A 12760-nucleotide genomic window follows, 5' to 3' on the forward strand; every position below is an offset into this window, starting at 1 on the left:
ATTTCTGATCAGGTATCTGTTTATTCAGCAGAAAATACCCAATCCATCTGATACATAAGAATGTGGAGAACAGCAACAATCTGGGATTCTTCAGTCCCATGGGAAGGTCATATTCACACCACACATGTTCTTCCGATAAGCATGATCAAAGCGTTTACTGTATGCCACTGTCAGAGGGTTCTTCCAGTCTCTGGAGATCCCTGGAATAACACAAGAGCAAATGTCAACCCCAAAGAAGTTTGACTGAAATGATTTTATCTCAAATTAGAACTTTTCCTCCTCATGCTCAGGCATGCGACAGCTCTCTCAGGTGGCTGACGTTAGAGGGAAAAGCACATGCCCCCTGACTGCTTGCCATGAGCCCCTCCCCAGCCATTCCCACCCTCCTGACTTGGCACTCCAGCAGCACTAATGCTTGCGTGTTGGTGACTTGGCCCAGCTAGGTGTCTCTTACAGCCACCTTTTCCAATTGCATCACAGAGAGCGTCCAAAAAGAGCCGTTAGTAAGCAGTGCTGAGCTGTAGAGCTACAATGTCTGCCCCTTAAAAGCCTGTTGCCCTCAGGTGAAATGGAGGACACTGTTCTTTCGCTGTTTAGATGCAGCGGCAAATCCCGTCAGCATCTGTATGTGGAATGAAGAACTGTAGCCTTTCCAGCACATCTGGCAGGAAAATGCAATGGGTCCTGCTTGCTCTCTACACACTTACCACTTCTGATGATGAGGCAAACATACCGTCTCTGGCATGGTCCATTCTTGTTAGAGGACGGTACCACCTCAGACTGCACATGATATAAAAGCTTTCCTCAAGGCCATTAAGAGTAAATTTATTCATTTTACCCTGCTCTTTAGCATTCAAAGAGGAACTTTTATAAGAGCAGTTCGTGAATTTAAGAAAAGAACACAAACAGGGAAGGCATCTGAGGATGTGCCGTCATATTGGAAGTTGCCGGGCATGTTATCATGGAAGAACACAATCATCTCGTGAAGCTTCGGTGGGCATCCTATCTTGAGCAGTGTGAAGAGTCCCTTTTGGCTGACGAGGTTGAAGGCCTTCATCAGGTCTATGAAGGCGATGTTCAAGGGGCGTCTCGGTCTCAGCATTTCTACTGTAGCTGCTGCAATGAGACCTCCAAGCTCTAAAGACACTTTGTGATTTGGTAAAAAAAGAAGGAACAACTGTTCCTGATCAGGTATGTTTATTTAGCACAGTGGTAGCAGAAAAGAGCCAAACCATATGACACATAAGAATGTGGAGAAAATCAGGAGCAACAATCTGGGATTCTTCATTCCCAAGGGAAGGTCATATTCACACCACGCATGTTCTTCCAGTAAACACGGTCAAAGCGTTCACTCTGTGCCACTGTCAGGAGGTTCTTCCAGTCCCCGCAGATCCCTAGAACAAGACAAGAGCAAGTGGCAACCACCAAGATGTTCACCTGAAATTACGTAAACTTAAATTGGGACATTTCTTCCTCGTGCTCAGCTGTGAGGCAGGCAACCCCTCAGATAGCTGATGTTATTGAAGAAATAACATGCCCCCTGGCTGTTTGCCCTGAGCCCCTCCCCAACCATTCCCACCCTCCTGATTTGACTCTCCAGCAGCACTAATGGATGCATGTTGGGTACCTGGACCAGCTGGGTGTCTCATCCAGTCATGTTTTCTTATTGCACCACAGAGATCTCCGTGAACTGTGTGTCTGTTGCTCTGCCTGCTGGATTTCTGCTTGCTTTCCAAATCAATGTGAAAGACACAGAACCTGCCAACTCTAGCATAAACAACTCTGAGGCAACTACTGTGTCTTGATGGCCTGGAGAATCTGCAACCTGTTTTCAGGGAGTCCCCAGCATTATCCAGTCTCAAAATCGTGCAGAAACACCCTTGTTCTCCAGACTGCCTCTTTCAGAATAATTTCTTATTTTGATCAGGACACCCATGAAATAAACAGACGTACATGGGATGTTGCACAGAGAGGAAGGTATACAATCCTGCAAACTGTACCCCCTTCTGGACCTGCAAACTGTGTTCACAGTCAGCTCTGACTCTACGCTCTATTGACTGGTTGCTGATAGACTTTTTCTGTGAGACATTCAAACATCCACAGAAAAAGAAGAGGTTCTTCACCCCTGGCGTGCAGCATTGTGGCCTTATTCCTTGGCACTCCAATGTTATTACCTTTCCTCATGAGCGTTGCTTTTGTATGGTCAAAAATGTTCTCTGGTGTTGTAGAGTGGTTAGACATCTTGTTGTCCTTCATCTTGTGGAAGGAGGCATTTTCCACCACAGACTCAATTTGTTGGCTGTTCAGCTCCTTGCCAAGGAAATGACAGATCCTCTGCACGCTGCCTCGAAGGTCCTGCAGAAAGCAAAAGGAAATGGCTGTGAATCCTCATGTGATGTAGAGAGCTTGCCCTTCATCAGGAGGCACAGAGAGAGCATGAGGACCAGTATGCAATGTGCCTTGGGCAAAATGAATGTCTTCAGGATGTGGAATTTGCTGTTATCACCTTGCAGAAGCCACTCTGTCTCCACCTCCCCTCAGCCAGCAAAGCACCCAGGTGGCATCTTAGACATTGCTTTTGAGGCACCTGAGTTAGCAAGAGACATTACCTTTAAGGCAGAAAAGCAGGTTATTGGCACATCTGCTCTAATGTAGAAGAAAGGAAATGTACTCTGCACATGATATACAGTGTATGTAGTGGTAGCACCGAATTTTGCACATGCTCAGAATCCCTTTCTGGCCAATATTACTAGAATCTTTCAAAAAAGAAGGCAGCTTCATGTGTGAATAATATCAGAATTGGGGCTGCAGGTCAACACAGTCAAAATTGGACCTTTACCTGCCGTAGTTCTTCATAGGTGTTGAAGAAGATGTTGGCTCTGTCCTTCATCTCCACCCAGCCTTTCACATGGTCAAACCAGGAACCATAATCAACTGAAAGAGCAAAGAGGAAGCAATGGTGAAATGTAAGGAGTTATGGGAGGGAATAGAGAATGCTATTGTAGACGTAGAGGAAACACCAGTCAGGAACTTAAAAACAAAATCAGTAACAGGAGACTTCAACGCTATCCTATGTCCAATGCCACCTGCTGACTTCTCTGTGTACTGACATTATCCACGTACAAAAGAAGTAAAGCTTTGAATGAGTCAATAATCTTACGCCTTAATGGGCTTTCTCCATTAAGGTTTCTTTTTCTTTCTGCCAGCAGTGAGAATGTCTGCTATCATCGATTTTGATCTATTCTCTTGTTAGTGCCAATCTCACCCAGCTGTTAAGGACTTTCCTTAAGTTTCACCCTCTTCTCATTTTAGTGCCAATCTCGCCCATCTGAAAGGACATTTATTGATTTTTGTTGAAAGCAAATGACAAATGTGTCAGTATATGGAAACATCACAGCTGCAGACAGCCAAATTGTTGACATCACATGATGCGCGTATCTGTGGGAAAGAAGAATTTCCCAGGAAGTTCACAGGCTGGATAAGTCTCTGTGAAGAGTGTAATTTGAAACCTTCCATTTGCACATGCTCAGGAAGTTTGTCAGACATGCTAGAAGAACTGAACTGAAAGGACGTGTTTTTCTGTAGTGCTGTAATGTCAGAAATAAACATCATGTAAATAGATTTCTGACTTATTTTCTTTCCCCTGCGGAAGCAGGAGAAGGGGGTTGTGCATTTTACCCTCTCTTCGGAAAATGTCGCCTATCAAAATCTCCCTGGTCTGTCTGGATATCAGCCAGAGGAGGTTACCGGTATGCAAGCTCCGAGGACTATGAGAGGGGCCAGCCTCTGTGGAGGGGGCTTGCAAACCGACAAAATGTAGGACTTTGCCACATTTCTGCCCTTCTCCAGGTATCCAACTGGGAATTATAGTTTTCTGATAGAACTCTAGAGTTAGCTAAAAATAAATGTTTTCTGGTGCTGGGCATCACTGGTGCTGGGTCACAGCAAACAAGAGTGGCTGATTTGCCTCATTCCATACTTTCCCCTCTGAGGAATCTCTCCATGAACTCTTCCACAGTTCCAGGGTCCTTCAACACTTTAAAGCCTTTGATGAAGTGGTAGCATGAAACCATAGCATCTCTGGGGTTACGCAGAGTATAGACTACCTGTAACAGAGGAAGAGCTATATTGAAGGAGGGCCCACGCAGCCCAACACTATCAATAGGCAGAGTGTGGCAGCAAACTGAAGGCATGATAACTAAAACCTGACATGGGAACAGGGGACACCTCCAGCGAGGACCTGGGCTGACCATGCATATGGACCATGTACACTTAAAGTTCTTCCACAATCAGGAAACTGCTAAGGAGATTCCCAATATTCCTCCCCATTCTCTAGTGCAAAATATAGCATCCTCCTGTAAAGAGGCTGTGTCAAGTGTTCCAAAATCCCCCACATCTGTGTCTCAAAAAGACAAGAGTCAAAGACAGGCTTGATGTGTCCATTGTTCCTCTCTTACCTTGGCCTTGGAGTGGAGGAAGGACTTGGGGAAAAGTTGGAATGGCAGATGAGTTGTCAGGAGTCTGGGGGGAGGATTTTTCAAGGCAATCTGCAAATCATCCAACTCAATCCAGGGTGCCCTTTCCCCCAGTGGTACATTCTGAACCCATGAGGGGTCCCCTTGGCTCTGGATTAAGCTCAAGACCTCTGCCATCCAATGGGTACCTAGGAGGAAATCCACCAGTCAATCATTGTGCATTAATACCTGGCCCTTGAAAAGCAATTAGAGGAGCATAAGAATTTCAATAAATCTTCTTCCTCTTCTATCTATTCAGCACCCTTCTATGGGGCAAGACACCCCGATTCTGGAACGGTTTACCGTGGTGAAACTGACTATATTTTTTCGTTGAGTGTGGCACAAGTGAGAACAGAAGAATAGCCTTCTGGATGACGCCAATGACCCATTGAGTCTGGCATCCTGTTTCTCCCAGAAGCCTGTGGGAAGCTAGAGAGAAGCATTATGTTAGCAGCAGTTTTGTTTTCATTCCATTCCTAGTGACCCCCAGCATGGAATCTGCTTTTCTCATGACCACTGCACACTGGGTCAATGTCTTCCTTGAGATGACTCCAAGGTCTCGCTCTTGCTCCATCACCTCCAGTTCACACCCCATGAGCGTGTATGGGAAATTGAGATGTTTTGCTCCATTATGTTGGAATGAAGTTATATGGCTTTAGTAGAAATGTTATAAGGAATTAAGTGTAAATAGATTAATAGAGTATTAAAGGGAAAAATAAGGTTAGAATGTGTTAAGATAATTATAGGATAGAAAACAGAGGAAAATGGAAAGGAATTGCTGAATCAATTAACAGAAGTGGAATACAAAAAGGGAGGTGTGAGGAGGTCGTTGAAATAAGTAAATGAAAGATAAGATATTGAAACTGTTGGATGTGTTTGATGTATTTTAAATTGTTATCGTTTTGTTATGTTAGTTTAATGTGTTATGGTGTATTGTATTGTTCTTTTTTCTTTTTTCTTTTTTTTTAAAAAAATCTTTTTTCTAATTGTTGGAAAAGTAATAAATATTATTTTTTTAAAAAAAAATCTTCCTTGAGATGACTCCAAGGTCTCGCTCTTGCTCCATCACCTCCATTTCACACCCCATGAGCGTGTATGGGAAGTTGAGATGTTTTGCTCCATTATGCATCACTTCACACTTGTTTACATTAAATTCATTCACCGTTTTACTGACCATCTATTTTTGGTGTCAGCAAACTTGGCCACCTCACTGCTTGATCATTTATGAACAAGTTACAAAAGCACAGGTCCCAATGCCAACTCCCAAGAAACGGGTCCTTTCTAAGGGAATGCCTCCCTCTTCTTCAAAGTGATGTTCTCCTTTCTCAGGACCTCCCTTCTTCCTGACGGCAGGGGAATTGTCATTGTGGGAAGGTCACCCAGCTACCACATCCCTGAAGGCCTCCTTGTCCACTTTCTCTGCCTCCTACACTTTCTAGTTCTGCAACCTTGGCTTCGAGGGAAGGAACTTGTTCCCGGAGAGCCTGAAACTCATGGCACTTCTGACATACGCAGGACTTCTGCACCATGGGGAGATATTCATACAAATGGCAGAGGGTGCAAAACAATGCAAAAACCCCACACCCCTGCTGGTCTTGATAATTTGCTTCTTTTAGCTTAGTTACCCATTGGCTTTCCTGCTTGCCAGATTTGTGATGTACTTGTGGGGTTCTTAGTCTAGTTTCCTGTGGTTCCTTGAATTATACTGCTAAGCAGCTTTTCTATGGACTTCCTAGCTCTAGGATTTAGCTCCTGTGTTGTGGGTTTTCACAGAATCTTTATCCTGGGGGACCGTGCTGTGCCCTTGTCAATCCATGTTTTTCTTTTTTAATTCAGTCATTAAATTAACTGGGTGTTAATTATGAGGATTTTTGGGAAATGACTATACCAGAAAAATGGCTTATTAGTCTATATACAATCAACCTGTAGAGATGGTTATTCTGACACAGCATCAGAGATAGACTTTGGTAATATGGTGCCCTGAGCAAGGACAAAATTTCCCCCTCACCTCCACAATATACTTTCACAATAATATTTTAAGGTACAGTTGCTTTTTTAATAAGTATAGCTTTGATTGTGATTATGATTATGAACCCCCTCAGCTTGGGCCCCTTTGCAGACCCACACCACCCATATCCAGCAGTGACAGCCTTCCTAGTGACATGACAGAAGCATGCCATAATATATAAAATTCTCCTGGGAATATTCTCAATTCAGCTCATGAGCGCTGTAAATATCTGGGTTAAGATATGCCAGAAAGACAGAATGATTTGGAAATCTCTCTTTTTTTCAAGGTTTCTTCACTTCCCCAGGAATTTCAAGGGTTCTTTTGCTTCCTTCTGTGAACATCAACAGTGGCTAGGGATCGTGTAATATTTCTACTTTGAATTCTCATTTTTGCAATCTTAAAATCAGTTCTCCATATTTCCATGTCAGTTTGTGAATTTTTTTGCACATTTTACACAGCATTTCCCCCCAATACAATGCATTTCTATGTTTCCCCCCCCACTAAAGTATGCATTTTATGCACACTTATATGCATTTTTGTGCACATTACTTAGCTAAAGAAGCGCATTGCAAAAATCAGGGATTGCCTGTGTTTCATATGAGGTAGACAGTTCTATGCAGATATTCAACTTATTTGCTGTCCATCTTCCTTCATTTGTAAATGTCTTATACTGTAATTTATTTGCTTGTTGCTCCTTGACTAATCATTTTCCAGGTATGGAGAACTGGTTTAAGATGGCCCTATATATTGCAATACAGTTGTACCTCTATGCAGCTACCTGGTGGTTGTTCATGACTTATGTCAATAGCAAACTTATGGCTGGCAGGTTTAGCACTTTGTCCACTAAATCCAAACTCTATTTTTCAAATTGGAACACTGACCTGACTTGGGGTAAGCGGCGTTCACTATATCATCATCCAACAGTTGGAAGTCGTTTTCCACATAGCTGAGTGCTTCCTCTGAAAAAAACTCTGAAGAAAATGGGATCCCCTTGTATTTGAAATAAGGCATTGGTGATACTGAAAAACTGAACATGGGGGGGGGGGGGAGAGAGAAGGAGAAAGAAAAATTATGCCACATCCTTAGGGACATTCAGGAAGCTACTGTTCTAGAAAAACTCTGGGAATAGTTGGGGAGCAGGAGGAAGGGGAGAGTTTGGGACGTGGTGATGGGCCATCAGTAGATGCTCAAGTGGTGCCACCAGGTGTGGTGGAAAAACCCAAGAAACTCACTTCTGAGTACATGTCATTTCTATCATTGCTGGGTCAGATAGTGTTCACCACGAAGTGGCAGTCCGTTGTCAGTGACATTCAAGCTTTATTCAAGGAAACGTTAAACAACTCAGCAATACTTCCTGGTAAGTCTTTCCACCATACAGTGGTACTTCAGGTTACGTACGCTTTAGGTTATAGACTCCGCTAACCCAGAAATAGAACCTCGGGTTAAGAACTTTGCTTCAGGATGAGAACAGAAATTATGCTCCGGCGGTGTGGCAGCAGGGAGAAGGCCCCATTAGCTAAAGGGGTGCTTCAGGTTAAGAACAGTTTCAGGTTAAGAACGGACTTCCGGAACAAATTAAGTACTTAACCTGGTACCACTGTAGAGCTGTGGTCGGGACTGAATGTCCCTTTCTTCCACACTTTCTAAGGCTCCTCCTCTCCTGGATTTTGCCCAAGCAGTCTCCAACTGTCTCTGCGTATCTCTGGTCTCTTCTCTGCCCTCCTCATGATCTTGCGTGGTCTTTGAGACCGGGATACGGGAGGAGCTTTCTGCAGATGTAGAGGGCCATTCCCATGATTCTTCAGCAGCTTCTTGACCCCCCCCCCCCCCGTTCTCTGCTACAGCAAAAAATAGGGGGAGTTCAGGAGGAATTGCCTGGCCATTAATAGTGTCTGAGTGGTGCCACCAGGTATGGTGGTGGGAAAATCCAATGAACTCGGTTTTGAGTGCACATCATATCAGGCTTTCAAATCTCAGTAAGATCTTGGAAACAAAATCGTCACACAATAAATTCCAATCATCTTCACTTCCATGAGGAAAGAGGCCCCATTCACCTCCTCTGGATCACTGCCACTATGCAGCAACTGGAGGAAAATCATTTTACACAAGAAGGGAGTGTTACATCACAGCCCCACCTGCCTAAAAATAGACACACACCCCTCCATACACACACATGCACAAGTGCTTCTGGGGCTACTCCCGCGCTGTTTACCTGAAGTGCAAAATAGTCTTTCCTCTTCCCTGCTTCTGTGACTAGGAGGCAAGGTAAGGCGAACTTTTGTCCCTATATGGAACCCTTGAAACTCATTTATTGATTTTCAGCATTTCACTTGCTCAACAGCTGCAAACATTTGCAGAACAGCTTTACGTTACAGCGGCAAACCAAGAGCAGAGCAAAGAGTCCCCACTCACAGCCTTAAAATCTCGAAAGACAATCCAAAGGGAAGGGGGAAGAAAACCCATTTGTAAAACTTCAAACATCTGAAACTGATTACCAAATTGCATGGAATCTGTTTGGGAAGAAGAGAAGTGAAATGAAGAGGGTCTCTTAGCTGCCAACATGTGGAGGACTGCCAAGAGCAGGGAGGAAAGGAGCAGGGGGAGAGCTAGTGGCTGGACCTGTTGTCCTGTCTTTCTTCCACTGCTACATTTATAGAAAATAGCAGTCAATTTAAAACCCATGCATGTTCCAGTCTGGAAAAGGAAAGAGGGAATCTGGAAAAGGGAGAAGGCAACTGGGGAAGAATTCATAAAGGGGAGAAAAATGAGGTTGAGATGATCTGAAAGAACGTAAGCAATCCTTGAATACAGGAAGGAAACAGGAGCAGTCTTTATAATTCAGCAGCTACTGGAGCATCCTGTGGGTCTGGGAAAGATACTTACTGTGAGAGGAAACCTTGCAAAGAGTCTGCAGTAATATCAGGAAGCAGGAGGAATGAGGAAAACTTCAGCAGGTATATTTTTCTGTCAGCAGAAGATCAACAACTCAGCATAGCATGCACCTCCTACATAGATGAGATGACAGTGCCAATGAACTTTGGATGAAACCACTGCCAACCAGAGAGGGGAGTTTGTATTCCAGGCATGCCTCTGAAAGACACAGGCCATGCTCACTACCAGTTGAGTCTGGAGCTTCCTTCTTTTCTTGGCTCACAGAGCAAGACTTAAACATTCAGTCAGGGGAGAATGTGTGTTCTCCCCTCCCCCCACCTCCCCTATTCATAGATGGGGAGGAGGTTCAATCTTGTTGGGAGAGGCACTTGAGAAGGAGCATTTTCCAGCCCTCTAGACCAAATCTGCTGCTCACCAGCTGTTATGCAAGGATTCAACTCTGCTCAGATCTGCTACCCCAGTGCTTTCACTGAAGAAACTTAGGGTTGAGGAAATGGGTCCCTGCCAGTGGTGCAGAAATCAAGTACCAGACTATGGAGTGGATAACATATATGTGTCTGGTGACATGAAGCCGTTGTTTCTGTCAGTTCATACATGAAAGAAGCTTATCACCCTTCTCACACTGCAGGATAAAGGCAATTTGGGGAAGGGTGCATGATGAAGCTCCCTGCGAAGGGCACAAGGGGCCCTAGGTATGCCTCTGATTCCCTGCGTGGAACATCCTAGCAAAGCAGACCCCTCAGGCTCCCTATGCATCACCACATCCTGTAACAGGCCTGGAGCTCTCTGAAATCCTGGGCTGCCTCAACCTGACTCAGCCTAAACACAGATCTCTGCCCCCACCATCACTGGAATAGGCCCGAATCAGCCTGCAATTCAACTGAAGAACTTTCCACCACTGGCTGCCTCTTCTCTTCTTTTTCTTCTGGTCTTTGCTCTTCCCACTTTTCTTCAAGCACCATGCCAGCTGAGAATAGCTTTTGCCCCAGTCTATAGTATGTCCACTATAGTTCATGCACTGGTACACTTGAGGCTAGATTACTGTAATGTGTTCCTTGTGGGGCTTGCTGTGGGTCTGGTTCAGAAACTCCAGCTGCTGCAGAATGCTGCAGCAATATTGCTAACGGGAGCTTCTGGTTGAGAACATGTGGCCCCACTGTTAAAACAGCTGCACTGGCTGCTCATCTGCTACTGAGCCAGGTTCAAGGTTCTTGCATTGATTTACAAAGCCCTGAACAACGTGGTCCAGGATACATCAGGGATCACCTGAACTCTTCTAGTCCAGCCCGATCACTGAGATAATCTGCAGGAGCATCTTCAGTTGTCCCCCAAGATGGTTTGTCTCATTTGACAACAAGAAACCGAGCTTTCAGCCCATATAACTTTCATTCCCAAACAGGACTCAGACTTGACACAAGTTAAGAATTACAGGCCGATCTCACTATTAAATAATGATTACAAAATGTTTGCAAACATTTTAGCGAATAGGATGAAAAGGATTTTAAAGGAAATGATACAGAAGGATCAAGCAGGTTTCCTTCCTGGTAGACAGATGAAAGACAACATAAGAAATATAATTGATATAATGAAATATCTGTCTAAGAGGAAGGATAAACAAGCAATGTTAATTTTTGTGGATGCGGAGAAAGCCTTTGATAATATTTCCTGGGAATTTCTGTTAAAAAATCTAGAAATGATGGATATGGACCAGTCTTTTCTAAATGGTATAAAGGCAATATATTCCAAACAAAGAGCAAAATTAATTGATAATAATGTAATAACGGAAAATATTGCAATAACTAAGGGTACAAGACAAGGGTGTCTTTTATTGCCATTGTTATTCATATCAGTCCTGGAAGACTTACTAAGCTCAATAAGAAACAATGAACGGATAAAAGGTGTGTCAGTTGGCCGTAATCAATATAAAGTAAAGGCATTTGCTGATGATTTGGTTATAACGATAGAAGATCCCATAAAGAGTATTAAAGTGGTATTAAAAGAAATAGAAGAATTTGGACAGGTGGCAGGTTTTTAATTGAACAAGAAAAAAACCAAAATAATGGTGAGAAACATAGACCAAGAAACTAGTGAAAGAATACAGCAACAGACTGAGATTGAGGTGGTAAAGAAAGTGAAATATTTAGGGAATTTATTGACTCCCAGAAATATTGACTTGTTTCAAAACAATTATTTACCAGTATGGAACAAAGTTAAACGAGACTTAGAAGTGTGGGGTAGAATGAAATTATCATTTTGGGGAAGAATTGCAACGATAAAGATGAGTGTGTTACCGAAAATGCTGTTTTTGTTCCAAGCAATTCCAATAATTAAAGGAGTTGCAATATTTAAAGAGTGGCAAAAAGTGATTTCAAGATATATCTGGCAGGGCAAAAAGCCAAGAATAAAATTTAAGTTGTTAACAGATTTAAAAGAGAGGGGAGGCTTCGCCCTGCCAGATATGAGATTATTTTATGAAGCATCGTGCATATGTTGGTTGAAAGAATGGATGAAATTAGAAAATACAGATTCGTTAGATTTGGAAGGATATGATAATAGATTCGGTTGGCACGCATATTTATGGTATGAAAAAAAACGAGTGCATAAAGGTTTCCAAAATCATATTATTAGAGGACCTCTGATTGAGGTATGGGGTAGGTACAAAAACCTACTTGAACCAAAAATACCACACTAGTTATCACCATTAGAGGTGATGAGTGTTAAAAGGATCAATATGACTGGGAGGTGGATAACATATGGAGGTTTAATTGAGAAAGAGGGAAGTAAGTGGAAAATGAAACCATATGAAGAAGTGAAAGAATATGTAAATGATTGGCTGCATTACTTTCAGATTAATGAAATGTTTAGAAAAGAGGTTGCAGAAAGAGGCTATTTTGAAAAAGAATCTAGGTTTCAACGAGAAGTATTGAATAATGAAGTTAAAAATTTATCTATGATGTATAAATTATTATTAGAATGGCATTTGAAGGATGAAGAGGTTAAATCAGTTATGATTCAATGAGCCAAAGACTTTGGATATAACATTCAATTTGATGATTAGATAAAATTGTGGAGGAAGGGATGAGATTTACAGCATGTATCACAATTAAAGAAAATGTTATGAAAATGATATATTGATGGTATATAACACCAGTTAAATTAAGTAAGATGTATGTGAGTAATAAATGTTGGAAATGTAAAGAGAAAGAAGGGACATTTTATCATATGTGGTGGGAATGTAAAAAAATGAAGTGCTTCTGGGAAATGATATATAATGAGATAAAGAAAATACTGAAATATACATTTGTTAAAAAACCAGAAGCATTTCTATTAGGAATATTAGGTGGTG

General features: G+C 42.6%; 1 protein-coding gene across 2 annotated transcripts; it reads right to left on the reverse strand.

The window, feature by feature from the left end:
• Nucleotides 1-1180: 1180 nt before the first annotated feature.
• On the reverse strand, nt 1181-9563 carry LOC310684596 (sulfotransferase 2B1-like). 2 transcript variants are annotated; one of them, XM_083455975.1, is made up of 7 exons: nt 9406-9563; nt 7404-7549; nt 4458-4663; nt 3980-4106; nt 2840-2934; nt 2175-2355; nt 1181-1394 (listed from the first exon to the last, which is right to left on the reverse strand). In XM_083455975.1, exons 2-7 carry the CDS (start codon nt 7531-7533, stop codon nt 1285-1287), a joined length of 849 nt encoding a protein of 282 aa, XP_083312101.1. In that variant the 5' UTR covers nt 7534-7549; nt 9406-9563; the 3' UTR covers nt 1181-1284. The 2 variants fall into 2 exon arrangements, with proteins under 2 accessions (XP_083312101.1, XP_083312102.1); XM_083455976.1 differs by lacking the exon at nt 7404-7549 and having other exon boundaries at nt 9406-9558.
• Nucleotides 9564-12760: the final 3197 nt, after the last annotated feature.

Source organism: Podarcis tiliguerta (genome assembly GCF_965153285.1).
Source record: "Podarcis tiliguerta genome assembly, chromosome: 8".
NCBI lineage: Eukaryota > Metazoa > Chordata > Lepidosauria > Squamata > Lacertidae > Podarcis > Podarcis tiliguerta.

What these genes read in the sequence shown, in the direction of transcription:
- LOC310684596 (XM_083455975.1), bottom strand. Translation starts at nt 7,533, where the DNA reads ATGCCTTATTTCAAATACAAGGGGATCCCATTTTCTTCAGAGTTTTTT. An exon ending in CGCCGCTTACCCCAAGTCAG is followed by an intron (nt 4,664 to 7,403) that starts GTCAGTGTTCCA and finishes ATTTCCTCCTAG; the next exon opens with GTACCCATTGGATGGCAGAG. An exon ending in TCCTCCACTCCAAGGCCAAG is followed by an intron (nt 4,107 to 4,457) that starts GTAAGAGAGGAA and finishes CCTCTGTTACAG; the next exon opens with GTAGTCTATACTCTGCGTAA.